The sequence below is a fragment of the Leucoraja erinacea genome, chromosome 15, assembly GCF_028641065.1.
Source record: "Leucoraja erinacea ecotype New England chromosome 15, Leri_hhj_1, whole genome shotgun sequence".
Lineage (NCBI taxonomy): Eukaryota > Metazoa > Chordata > Chondrichthyes > Rajiformes > Rajidae > Leucoraja > Leucoraja erinaceus.
In genome coordinates, this window is record NC_073391.1 from 20,915,601 (window position 1) to 20,930,501 (window position 14,901).

Consider the following 14,901-nt stretch of genomic DNA (forward strand, 5'->3'; position numbering starts at 1 on the left):
TCCAAAAATGTGGCACCTGTCTTCTGTGGATAAAAGATCATCGAAATGAACTTTTTGGAATTGCACAATCAGTGAACATTTAATAAAACCGTTTTCCAGTTGCAAAGATAGTATTGCATATTACCATTTGAAATTGTTCCAACCCATAAATACATGTGTGTAAAGCATAATGGTTTAGATAGCATCGTATTGCATCATGTTCACATTGTTTTAGGATTAATTCTGGTTAAATTAACCTTCATGATGTTATTCTTTATTTATGTACTGAAAACATCCATGTATATTTAGTACAATACACAGAAATATTAATTTTATTTTAATATCAAATTAAATATATATGTTTCCAATGCCATATTCTACCCCCAATTTTGTGTCTACAGCATGGTAATTAGATCTTTATTTGTTTTTGTAGATGTATGTACCTTGATTGAATAATTTCCCATGGCATCTAGTCCACCCTCATTTGCTAAAAAATAGCTAAGTGGATGTTTGGCATCTATTGAAAAGATCAGTTTCTTGAAGACATTAAATTTTCTGAACATTATTTTTCAAAAAAAAGATTTTATTTCTCTTTTTATTGTTGAACTTGGCTACTTAAAAGTTATTATACTGCCTGATTCCAAAATATAGCAATGTTTTCCTATGTGGTTCTTTTGCTATAAAATTAAATATAATTGTACCCAGTGCTTAAGTGTTGTCTATAATCATTGACAATTTTGTTTCAGAAAGCATGCCTGTTGGATAATACAGAGCGGTTGGAAAGGTCAACACGGAGACTGGAGGCTGGATATCAACTGACCGTTGAAACTGGTAAGGATTTTGAGAGGGAGCAAATTATCTACCTTATGCGCAGTAGTGATCATGACACATGGCATTTCTGGTACACTTCAGTGGTGAGGCCTGTGGAAAGACATGCTATAAATTTGCATGATGATCAGCTTATTTGTGTTCCTCAAATATATTTACTGGAACAATATTTGAAGCTTATGTAGCAGAGTAATATTTTAAAGCAGTGATATGTTTTTACCTACTAATTACAAGGTATTTACAGAAACAAAAAATCAATTTTGAGTACCTAATTTCTTGTGGAAATACCATATTTATAATCTTAATTCTACTGTTGTACTTATTGGATGAAAACTTTGATTTCTCTGCACACATTCTGATGAAGAAAGGACTGGTTAATGTAAAAGTAAATCGCTGTGACTTGGAGCAGAAAGTGGAAGGTCAATTATTTTTGTATAGGCATTTATGACGAGCAATTTATTCATTACTCTCCAGTTGAACTCCTGAGAAATAATATAGTTTTGTGTGTGTCCTATTTATCTATAGCAATCTTTTGAAAGGAAGCTAAGAAATTGTATGATTCAAGCTTGAGGTCATGTGGAACCACACTCGTAATCAGGCTTCAAATTCACTGTGCAAAGGAGAGGTGAGAAGTCCCATGGAAAGAGCCAAAATGAAACTAATAAGAACATGACGGATGTATAATACGAAGAATAGTAAGGGAATCAAAAGTAAATAAGGGACAAAAAGGCAAGCAATATCAAAATATTGGGGCAGAATAAACACGTAGATATGCAGAAGGTTGTGGGTTGGAACCTTATCAAAAAGGTAGTACAGCCAAAAATAAACTTTGTAAGAAAGATCTAAACTTAGAGAAAAAAGAAACATGTTGTTGCCAACTGGGACATCAAGTAAGATACCAGGAGAGTGATTGCAGCTCCAGCAGAAAATTGCCTAAATATTTCGGGAATCATTCTGGATAAAAGCAAACTACAACTATTTGCTCTGGTCAATTTAGTTTAAATAAATTAAGAGCAGACAAGGTGATTTTTTTCACCCACTGAGTTATCATAACCAAAAGTGTGTCAAAGGAAATCTCTAATTGGCAACTATTTTGATTTACCGTTTTGGCATTGTGTGGAATATTTTTGGTAACATCAATAAGTACCCAAATACATTACTGAAATATGGAGACCAGCATGATAATGTGATTAATCCTTAAACTGTATCGCATGAGTCAATCTCTGCAGTAGGCATTCTTCAATAGATGTCTGGAAGGTTAAAATCTGACAAAATTCATGCTTCTGATTGCTATTCAACAGCTCTGTTGGAACCTTGCATTTGTTAACAACATTATGTTCATTGTGGATGTCCTTGTAGTGGAATGGCAGACTGGCATTCATCAAAATGCTTTCATAATGGCCATTTGGGCAAAGTATTGATGGATGGGGCATCTCTGGAGATGCAACTCGGCAAAGTAGACAAAGCAAAATAGATTGGTAAGAAGAATAAAAACTACGCGATCTAACACCACCTTTTCTTGGTTAAAGTACCAAAAAATCAATAACAATCTTGATCAAAATCTCAATTAAGCAGTAGTAGCCCTTGTAACTATTGTAGATTGTGGTAGGTAAATACTTGTATCTAGCAAAGTGAATTTTACAGATGATTTGTTTATCCTTTTAACAGCTCCATGATATAAAAGTCTTTTTTTTTCATTTTTGCTTTGAGAAATTTCTTGCTGAAGTTTGCATCTTTAGATAGCAGTTGTCAGTGGGTTTGCTGCTTTTTTTGCGTGGCTGTGTTGTGTGATTGGCTGACAGAGTTTTACAAGCATTCATTATACTACCAGACCTTGGATAATAAGCGGTTAGTATTACTGAGAAATCAACCACCCTGTTGCAGAGAGATGTGACACTCCTGTATAGGTTAATAGATGGCTGATAGTCCGATAAAAGGCTGCAATTGAATTGAGCGGTTTTGATCATGTCAAAACCCTGTAACTGAATTACAGCCATGTATTTATCTGCTCTTTATTCTGGGTAAAATATATATATTTCTCACTTTTTAGGATATAATACAACATTTACTGATTAAACTAATGTTAGTTGCAGGCCAACTAATGTTTGTTGTTTTTTAACTTTTTTTCAACATCCTCTGAGGATTGAAATCCACACATACCATAAATGGCAACAGAAAAAGGCTTGAAGGCAATCAGTATTAATAATTTGTGTCGTTGAACTTATTTGGTGTTAGGTAAACAGGTATAAGTTTTGGACAGAATGAGTTTTCTGCTCTTGAGCAGTGGTCTGTTGTGTGATGAAGTGTAATTAATTTGTAATTAATTTGTAATTAAATGGAAGGCTCTCGAGAAAGGTAGGATGAAATTCCTACATGAGGTGCAGTTATATTTGGGAATGATCAAGAGTGGATTTGGAAGAGTAAAGGTATCTCATAAGCTTACAGGACTAGAGAAGATTGCAGAACTATGGAGGCGTATGGTGGTTGACGTGGCTGAAATCAAGGATGATTATTTTGAAACTCAGGCATTGGTTAACTAGGAGCCAGTGTAGGTCTGTGTGTGTGGATGATCATCTGGCAGAGATTTGTAATGTTTATACAGGTGTTACAGATGATCTCAACGCTTATGAAATTAGAATGAAGTTGATAAACTTAGGTGTGCATTGGAATTGTAGTGAAGAAGTAACAAAGACGGATAACAGTTGCAGTAGCAAATGAGACATGGGTAGAATCAAGAAATCTTATGAAATCACATTTTTCAAATGGTGGTTTGCATATTTAGCCGGAAGATCAATTCAGAGTCACATTTGACTCCAAGTTTGCAAGTGGTACACTTTAATGAAATGGTGGCCAGGGAGAGGTGTAGGAGGAAGATGAAGGAGTTGGTGGCAGGTTAAAGGGAATTGTTTCTGTCTTTCAAATATTCAGTTGGTGAAACATACCACCCTGTCAATCATGAATGTCAAACAACAACTTACTGGAGAAATTCTGTGGGCCAGGCAGTATTTGGAAGGAAACGAACAGAAAACTTTTTGAGTCAAAACCCTTCGTCAGACATGATATTTCAAAAAATGTATGAGGAGTCACAACTTCCAATATGACCTGTCCATTTCTCCCCTCAGATGCCACCTGATCTGCTGAATTCGTCCAACAGTCTGTTTTAGCTCAGGATTTCAGCAGCTGCAGTCTTTTACGTCTCTAGTCATAGATATCAATCACAGATAACATAAATGTTTGCTAATTCATGGCAGGTCAGGCTGGTCAAGAGAGGTGTTGGAGAAGTATAGTTATTGTAGTCTGTGTCTGTGGAAATTGCTCTGTGTTTGGATGATGCTGCCAAAGGATAGGCGCATATGGGGATACCAAAGCCTGTCCAAGACAGTGTATGTGAAAATAATAAAACTCATCATCTCTAAAGCAAAATGGTTGCATCGTATTAAAAAGAATTATAAAACATTTTTAAAATTGAGCATTTAACCAAAGTCTTTATCTAATTGCATCTGTGCATGAATTGACCATAAATAGCAGCCTTTGAAATAGACTACTGCATACCATCACAAATGCTTTCCCCTTTTTGTGTGATCCTAATTTTTACAAGTACTAAATGTTACTTTTTAAGACCCTAAATAATTATTCAGAATGGCTCAACAATTGTAGGATATTGCATTAGCAGAACTACATTTCAATGTTTACAGATTTTTGTAGTTTTGAATGCTAAAGTTGCAAATTATTTGCAGACAATGGCACAATTGAAATACATTTTTGAAATATATTTGGTTTGTGCATTCCATGTTTTTATTTTGAAGAGATTTTTTTAAAGAAATGATAAATCTGGTATAAAGTGACCAGGCTCTGCTGAATCCAAAGGAGATATACCATTGTGACCTGCTCCATTTGTGTAATGTCATCAGAACCTCAGGCAATAGTTTGTATTTCTACGCATGTACTTAATACTGGTGTGAGATGTCATTGCAAGTAACTGAGAATAGTACTGATGGAATAAATGTTTGAATGTGAGTCTGGGTAATTTAAATGGGGCATTATGTTAATATATGTTAGGAATTCAACATGATCTAATCAGGAGAAATATTTTATGATGGGAAATCAAATCCTCTCAAAACAAATGGAAAGATTTTCACATTTAAGCCACGTTGCTGTTGTGCTTTGCTATTTCTGGAAGCATTCAGCAGCAAATGGCTTCTGGTACCATTAGGCTGGCCCTAGAGGATTTTGCTCCTGTAAGTTCATTGAGCTTGGGTACAAGACCAACACTGCAGGCCATCAGCTTTATTAATGTGGCGATAAGCTGATTAGGCCATGTCAATCAAAGGTGCCAATATCTCAATTGAGAGGCCTTTTTTTTCTCCTGAAGCATTGAAGTTGCCAACAAAGTGATAGATGTATGGTACACAGAGCTCAACTTGTCAGCAAGCGAGACATAAGATCCTATGATGATGCACTGACTATATTAAAGAGTACATCAATTTGTTTAGCCTGTTTTGATTTTTTTTTCTGTGGCATTAGGCGTAAAAAAAAAAAATCATGGTTACAGCTTCACTGGATAGCGGAGGTCTTGGAAAAAAATAATCAGTTCTCTTTGAAGCCTATTGGAGACTTTGAGATCTTGCTGTGCCAGACGATGGGTATTCAAGTACTCCTGTAACCATCACACTCTGATCTCTCCCTAGCCTCTAGTAACTTCACTATTGATGTTTTAGCCTACAGAAGCAAAACTGGAGAATCTGATCTGGTTGTTTTTGCAATTGTCTTGGGTAGCCAAAATTAACAATTAGCGCCACCTAATTATTCTAATCTAGCAATTCTATATTCAAAATAACATGCATTTGGGGTTGCAAAATTAACCTAATTTTCACTTGCCTTTTAATGCAAGACATTCAAAAGTGTTTAATACTTTTTCAAGAAAGTCGCTAATTTTTACTTCAGTATTCTTGAATGTAAAACAACTTAATTATGTTATTGTCATGAACACCCTGTAGAATGAATAACAATGCCAATATACACTTAGCCTCCTTGAATAACATATATTGTGTATTTTGGCTCACTCGCAGCTTCCCAATTAATAGCAAAGAAGCTGGAATACTTGAAGAAAGTGCGGCGTCTTGTTAGCTACTTAACCATCTCCATTATTTTGCAAAATCAGCATTGAGTGAACTAATCTTGCAGTTGGTATTGTGTGGGATAAATAATATTTCTTAGCATTTTGTGAAATATACATACTGAATAAAATAATTTAATCAAAACACAATAAACTTAAAATACAATATTATAATATCCAGGTTAGCAGCAATAGAAGTCAAATAATTCCATATTAGTGAAGATGAATATAATATTCTGGATATTTTTCCATTAATTAAATAGTTTGACCGCAGCAAAGAAATATTTTATTTGCTTTTCTGGTATCTTCACCTTTTTTCTCCCCTAAGGCTCTCTCCAGTTTATCTCGCTATCCTGTCTGAAAAAAGTGAATGTAATAATAATTTTTTCCCTAATCGAGCCTTGTCAGGGAAGTGTCTTATCGTTAAAAGGAAAATGACACCGATGATATCGTAAACAGAGCTAGTGTCACAGCGTTCCAATCACAGCAATTCAGGCTCGGTATCTAGTGCTGCCACAAACACCTAGCAGCGTTTTCATCGAAACATCAAAAACATAGCAGTCATTAAAATTGCACCCGCGTAGAATTGCAGGGATCAGCCGCACTAGCGCAAAATAGGATGTGGGAAACAAGCTTCTAAATGTGCTAATTCCAATACCACGTGCTTATGGCTTATTTTAATCAGTAGAAACTTGCACATTGTAATAAATCAGCATTATTTGTTGTGACACCAAAGGACACAGTTGGTTCAAGGATTTAGTGGGTCGCTGGCAATTGCATACGGTGTGATGGCAAAGTATTTTACGCTTGAACTACGGTAGCTAAGGCCCAAACCCCAATTTATTCCCCAAACAAAGCACACAGTCTACACAATGGCCTGCTCAACATGCAATGATCTCCACCATGATATGGCCAACAGAAGCCTAAAAAAGAACAGGGCTTTAAGAGAATTCAATAGTTTGTTTTTGGTTTTCTTTGAAAAACTCCTCAAAAAGAAGAGTGTATTGGTAATTAGAGAAAACAGATGTCGCTAAGTCTTGTGACAGCTGAGCATCATTTTTCCTCCCAGAAAATATTATACTTTTGTTTTAAAGAAACATTTATTTCTTAATGTTTTAGTTTCTTAACACAGTTTTAAGTAGTTTTGGAGATAAATTATTAATAATGTTTGAAAAGATCACTAATTGGCTTAAGGGATTGTGTTTCAAACATGCTGCACTTTTAATGTAATGTTTGCATTTTTTAATTAATGTTTGCTGATGTGCACACTTCAGTGAAATAATGATTTTACTAAAGAGTATTGCTATTCCAACGATATATTTAATATCCGAGGAAAAAATGAAAACTATACACACCCACACATATACATAGACACACATATTTGTAAGTGTGTGTTTATATTTGTAATCATAAAATTAAGATAAATAAAGTGAGAACTAACATTTCTTACACGTTTCCCATTTACTAATTGTTATTTCAATTTTGTTTTGCTAATTTTTGACGTATAATGAGAATAGTTAAAATCCTAATAATTGTAGTGAAAAATATATTTCCAAAAAACATTACATTTTTCAACAAAAAACACCAAAATTAAGAGCACTGCTTATTTTAAGTACTCAATGAAATTTATTCTTACACCCTTCTGGTTTATTTCCAAGTGGAGCTTGTGAATGATGAAATCTTGTAAACCAATGTTACAAAATGAGATTAAACTCTAACTTTTAAACTGCTAGGCACAAGTTTTATGTTAACCTACCAAACATATATTAATTTAATTTTAAAGCAATACCTTTTTGATTAATATAAACATGCCATCTCAATTAATTCTTTTAACAATCTGCTCATTGAGTAATTTTATTAAATAAATTAATTGTTGTCTGAAAACCTTTGGATCCAATGGTTTGCCTATGTTGTTTGAACTATTATGATAGGATGGCTGAATGCTTACCCAGGACCAACCCTATCTTTGCAACATCCGTGGTGGATTATTTAGCTCAGCACTGATCTAGCAGAATTTGTAAATATAAAGTTTGTTCTGATTTTACAATTTATGTTTCACTTTTTCCTTTTAAAGGACAAATATTTACAATGTATTAAAAAAAAACTTTGCAATGTATCTGTGTGACAAAATAACCAGCAAACCCTGGCTTTGTATTTGACCTATAAACTGTGGTGGAAATTTCATTTTAATGTAGGATTGATCTCTGAGAACTGGGTTTTGCAGATGCTTTGCACTTCTGCACCTTATTATAGAATCAAATTCTTGATGTAAAGTGAAAATAATTAATGCTCATCTTTGCTGACAAAAATATATTTTCAGAAAACTAACTTCAATTGATAGTAAATAGGAAGCAATACTGTTTAAATCTAATATATTTGATATTCATAAATAAGACACAATCAAGAACTTTCAGGAATATGTGTTTATTTCTAATGATTACAACATTTAGCGAACAATCTGATATTCAGGTTTATTTTTCATTATCTTAAAAATAGCCAATATGACCAAAAATAGCTGTTTAGCTGCTGCACATTTTAACTTTTAGCATGATGCGAATCAATCAGCTGCCTTGGTGTCTTTTGTTTGGAAGTTGCATAAATGCATTGAAGTAATTCCATTTGCTTAGGGTTACTCAGGAAAACAACAAATGTGTTGACCATTCTATGACACTCCAAGTATAGTTTAAATATGATCTGCAAAAGGAAATGGAAAACAAAGGGCAGAAGTGGAACCTCAGGAAGTTGCTTTTGTTGAACTTTGAAGAGCTGACAGATTTGTTAAGAGGTAAAGTTCCAAAGAAGGCATTGGCATTTATAAATTATGGATGTAAAAGTTTTCTTCAACTCAATGAAAAATTAGTTGATTCAAGATTTATTATGTGGATAAATAATCAAAATTATTGGGTAAATTACAGGAATAAAAAGTGTTTAGAATTCATGATGAATATTCTTTGGATTAGAATTCTAATGAATAGATGGTTTGTCAGAGTTTGAATTTAAAATGACATAGTTAGGGTAACACAGATAGGCTGTGCTCTTGAGCTGTTTGTAAATTTCTCTGGCATCCTTTTTGCTTGACTAGTGCATAATTCAGCAGTGTTATGTTAATTCAGTAGTAATCATAGTCAATAATTTGAAACCTTAAACAGAAGAAATCTAGAGAGCTACTGTTAGTACTTTAGTTGTGTTCGAAGATAACAAATATTATTTTTTATCAACTGGACATTGACTGATTTGTATTCCAAAACATGGGAAGAAAAGTTTAAAAGTTCATCTTGCTCAATCTTAATGCAACAAATCTTAATGCATTCAAATATTTAGTGTAACTAATTTTCTGCTGAGAATTTAGATCTCTTTAAGATTCCAAAGTGTGGGCTTAAATCAATTTTTTTTAAAGAATAATTTTGACTGAAGAACTGGGAACTGATTTTCGTTTCACTTCACATTCTGGCAAGTACAGTGCCCTCCATAATGTTTTGGTAAAGACCCATCATTTATTTATTTTCCTCTGTACTCCACATGTGGTTAAAGTGCACATTGTCAGATTTTATTAAAGGCCATTTTTATATATTTTGGTTTCACCATGTGAAAATTACAGCAGTATTTATACATAGTCCCCCCATTTCAGGGAACCATAATGTTTGGGACACAGCATGTCATGTAAATGAAAATAGTCATGTTTAGTATTGTGTTGCATATCCTTTGCGTGCCATGATTGCTTGAAGTCTGCGATTCATGAACATCACCAGTTGCTGGCTGGGTGTTTTCTCTGGTGATGCTCTGCCAGGCCTGTATTGCAGCCATCTTTAGCTTATGCTTGTTTTGAAGGCAAGTCCCCTTCAGTTTTCTCTTCAGCATATACAAGTCATGCTCAATTGGGTTCAGATCGGGTGATTGACTTGGCCACTCAAGAATTGACCATTTTTTAGTTTTGAAAAACTCCTTTGTTGCTTTAGCAGTATGTTTGGTATCATTGTCTTGCTGTAGATTGAACCGCCGGCCAATGAGTTTTGAGACCTTTGTTTGAACTTGAGCAGATAGGATGTGCCTATACACTTCAGAATTCATTACACTACTACCATCAGTAGTTGTATCATCGATGAAGATAAATGTGCCAGTACCTTCAGCAGCCATACATGTCCAGGCCATAACACCCCACCACCGTGTTTCACAGATTATATTCATAATCATAATCAATACTTTATTAGCCCTATGTTTTGCAACATACGAGGAATTTAATTTGCCACAGTCATACCAATAAAAAGCACCAGGAAACACACAATACATTTTAACATAAACATCCATCACTGTGACACCTGCACATTTCTCACTGTGATGGAAGGCGAAAACAAATTCAACCTCTTCCCTTTTTTGTTCTCCCACGGTCGGGGGCCACGAGCTTTTTGTTGACGGGGCGATCTTGGCTCCTGTAGCCAGCGGTCGGGCCCTCAGCGTCGGGGCGATCAAGCTCCTGCATCGGGGGGGAATCTCAGCTCCCCCGCACCGGGCGATCGGACCCCGGGTCGGGGCTCGTCAAAAACTTCTGCGTCATTTGGAGCTTCCCGACACCGATCTCTACCCAAGACTGCGAGCTCCTTGATGTTGAAATCTGCAGGCCGTGGTTGGAGCGTCAATCCCAGGCAAGGTAAGTCCACGTCCCTGCGGTGGGGCACAAAGTCAGTCCCGAGCAAGGCCCCACGGTGGGGCACAAATTCGATCCCGAGCAAGGCAAGGCCTCCATCTCCATGATGTTAGGCCGCAGAACGGTCGGAGATACGATCTGGAAAACAATCGCATCTCTGGCAAGGTAAGAGATTGAAAAAAAGTTTCCCCTGACCCACTCCCCACCCCCCACATAAAACAAACCAGATAACATTAATGCAAACTTTTGAAATACACTAAAAATAACAAAAAAAGATGGAAAGACAGACAGACTGTTGGCGAGGCTGCCCTCATGCGGCGCCCCCTGGTGGTACATCATCATCGTCATCATCGTTGAAAACATCAAGGGGCACGGTGCCTTAATATGCTATGTAGGACAGTGATTGCAACTGCTATTGAAGTGTGGTTGGCCGTTGGCTCACTAGGAGCTCATCCGCCCTTTGACAGGTCTTGTTTTTGGTCCTGCTGGGGGTTCACAGCCCCCTCAGGTAAACCAGGTGGGGGAGACGGTTTAGTCGTCGACTATCCGACCATGGAGCAGGTAGCACAGGATTACATAGTACCCGTGGCGGGGGGATCTCCACCGACCTGATCTGTACATTATGGTGGGGTGGTATGCTTTGGACCTTGGGCAGTTCCTTCCTTCCTCCATACTTTGCTCTTGCCATCACTCTGATATAAGTTAATCTTCGTCTCATCAGTCCAAAAGACCTATTTCCAGAACTGTGGTGCTCTTTTAAGTACTTGGCAAACTGTAACCCGGCATCCTATTTTTGCTGCTAACGAGTGGTTTGCATCTTGCAGAGTAGCCTCGGTATTCTTTTCATGTTCATGAAGTCATCTGCGAACAGTGGTCATTGATAAATCCACTCCTGAAGAGTGTTTCTGATCTGTCAGACAGGTGTTTGGGTAGTTTTCTTTATTATAGAGGGAATTCTTCTGTCATCAGCTGTGGAGGTCTTCCTTGGCCTGCCAGTACCTTTGCGATTAGTAAGCTCACCAGTGCTCCCTTTCTTCTTAATGATGTTCCAAACAGTTGATTTTGGTAAGCCTAATGTTTGGCTGATGTTTCTAACAATTTTATTCTTGTTTCTCAGTGTCATAATAGCTTATTTGACTTTCATTGGCACAACTTTGATCCTCATGTTGATAAACAGCAATATAAGTTTCCAAAGGTATTGGAAAGACTGGAGGAAAGACTAGGTGCTGAGAGCTCTCTTATCACTGCATGAAGGAGGCAATTAAACACACCTGAGCAATTACAAACGTCTGTGAAGCCATGTGTCCAAAACATTATGGTGCCCTGAAATGGGGGGACTATGTGTAAACACAGCTGTACTTTCCACATATTGAAACCAAAATGTATAATAATGGCCTTTAATAAAATCTGACAATGTGCACTTTAACTACATGTGATTTTTTATATTACAAATCTCAACTTGTGGAGTACAGAGGCAAATAAATAAATGATGGGTCTTTGCCCCAAACATTATGGATATTAAATGCTACATCAGCTCATTAAAAATCACAGTTAAATGGTTGGCTGTTTGGCTGGTTTGTTCAGCATTTGCCTGTTATTCTGAAAACAAACCTCTGGGATGTTTTCAAAAAGAATTAAAAAAAAAATTCTAAGTATTGTCAGGAATGAAAATTCTATCAAAATGATGATCGCCAGATTATTAAGTCCTTCCTGATACCAAATGAACGGGATACTGTTTTAATATGTTTTTGTCAATAGGAGGATTCATTATTTATTATAAGCTATTAACAAAACTAATACTTAATTGAAAAAAAAAAACAATGGATGAAGCAAAGATAATTAAAAACTATTTTTGGCCATATAGTTAGTTGTTTATCCACTGCAAGGAAATAGAATGTAAATCTTATTTTGTCTTGGGCATTTCGTCTTTCTTCATACCCTACACTGCTTCATCTTTAAACGTGCAAGAAAACCAAACTATATTTTCTTCTGAGTCATCATTGAATGATGAATATTAATAATTTTCTTAATATTAAATGTAGTAATAGGCCAAAATAAAAATGTTTGTATGGCATGAAGGATTTTTTTTGTGGGATTGCTTCCGTACATGCATATGTATGCATGTGTGTACATATTCATAACTACAATAATCATGAGAAACGTATATTTTATATGATGTACAACTTTTAGGATTCCATTTTTTCCTGTAATATATTCAAATGAAATTAGATCTTGAAGCAAAGTGGGCTTAAAAATCCAAAAGAAGTATATCAATTAACTGCCATGGCACCGTCATTGTAATATGTTAAATGCAAATATGCAGAAGATATGGAACTACGAACCTTGAGCATTTTTCCATCTCTTATCATGGAAGTTCTCTGTTGTTTTCCTATTATATATTTGAGTTTTGTCTGATTAATTCAAATATATAACCTAAACTGATAAGCTCTATTCACTGCAGTTTTATATCTTTTAATACCTGCACATAGGAAATGAAGTAAAATACATTTTTTTGACTAAAAATGTGCCACAGTTCCATAAAATAAATGATGAGCTATTTTATATTAGAAATAAGTGCAACTGATGTTCACGTTTCCATCTCTTGCTATTGATATTAAGTGCAGTGTAATGTATGTTATTATCCTGCACTGTAAACCATTTTTATGGTAAATGTTATAGTAAATGCTCTTCAATCTTAACAAGCTACAAGTCAAAGCTTTCAGTTCACTATATTTAGTAACAATATAAATGGTTTACTGTTCACACATTGATTATGTGGGCAGGAAAAAGGCATTATTAGGACCACAGAGGGCTTGAAAAGATTATTATAATTTGGCAGTTCTGTTAATGGCACCTGTTAGAGGTGTGACAAAAACGACAATGACAGACTGTGTAATTCAATAATTGCTATCTTTGTGTGGTGTCAGGAGGTCATTTTCTATATGCTTACAAAGAAACCAGTGTTAGAATAGTGCAGACTTTGTCTAGTTAACAGGGACTGTGCAGCGGTCAATGCAGTCTTTCAAGAGGAAGAATTGAATGTTGGGCAGAAACTTGGGTGGGTCAAAACAGATAAATAACCCAAAAGCTATCTTTGGAATAGAATATACTCAGAACACTGTAGTCAATATTAATTATGATTTTTTTTGTTGCTGTGTTCTTCAGTGCACTTCACATTTCTTCATGATTGTGCATTGGGAACAAACAAATAACAAATCATATTTTCATTGAGTTTTTGAATTCAATGTATCTTGCGCTGTTTTTTTTAACGTATTTTTGCCATATTTCGGTCTTGCCCATAATTTTTACATTTTACTTATGGCTGAGACAAATGTGTTTTTTAAAAGAAAATTGTCATGGGAAATTTTGCAATACTCTAGTCCCAGATGTTGTTATGAAACTAGTACTTTTTAACATTTGCTCAGGGTAGTATATAACCTCAAGCTCAAAACTGTTAATTATCAGCTTATTAATTTTGATTAACAGAAGCTGCCATTTGCAGTATTTAATATGACACCATTGTATGCAAAACAAAATAAAAGCAGATGGTAAATGTTCAGTTTTCCTAACATTATTCTAAATACTACTCTGCACTGTATTAATAAGTTGTTGATCTGAATTTTTTAAATATAATATAACATTCATCCCACAGTTGCCTTAGCAAATTAGAAAAGTGTATAATGTTGAATGTAAGTATTTTTCAGTAAATGATATGACTTGAGCTCAATAGATTTCTGAAAGAATGCATTCACAGTATATGTTGATATGACTGTTTGCCTTTTATTTTAGAATAACCTTCTTGCAACCAATTACATTTTATTACCATATATACTACAACTATAGACAATTAAACCACTACCAGCCACAATTACAAACGGCATTTGCAAATTCTACTTGTTCTTCCATGTAAAGTTATGTCTTTCTCTTTTAAAATTGTTTCCTCAAAACTATTTTCCGTCTTTGGGACCTACAGTGCATAAGATGTCACCTTTCATATTTTCCATACAAGTCTTAAAATAATATTATGGGATAAATATGATTCTTGAAACTCTGAATTAAGTTTAAAGTAGACCCCATTTGTCAGAAAATGTTCAAATAGACTTTCTTGCAGTCTGTTTCAATAAGGTACAACAATTTAGGTAATTATGTTGAATAAATATGAATGGCATTTCATAATAGATTATAATTATTAAGATCATATTTCACAGCCATATCATATACAAAGATATCAAGGTAAAAGATGCAACATATAATTTATAAAAATATATTTTATATATATATATCAGCATTGTAGATGTAAATATGAAGCATATGTAGAGATGACATTAATTGCCAT

General features: G+C 35.1%; 1 protein-coding gene across 4 annotated transcripts in view; it reads left to right on the forward strand.

Annotated features, from left to right (window-relative positions):
* The window catches only part of vti1a (vesicle transport through interaction with t-SNAREs 1A), a 312,102-nt gene that overhangs the window by 98,544 nt on the left and 198,657 nt on the right, over nucleotides 1–14,901 (forward strand). For all 4 annotated transcript variants that reach the window (XM_055646883.1, XM_055646881.1, XM_055646884.1 and 1 more), the window contains one exon: nucleotides 726–810. In XM_055646883.1, the coding sequence (XP_055502858.1) occupies nucleotides 726–810 (85 nt within the window). The remainder of the gene's footprint in view (nucleotides 1–725; nucleotides 811–14,901) is intronic.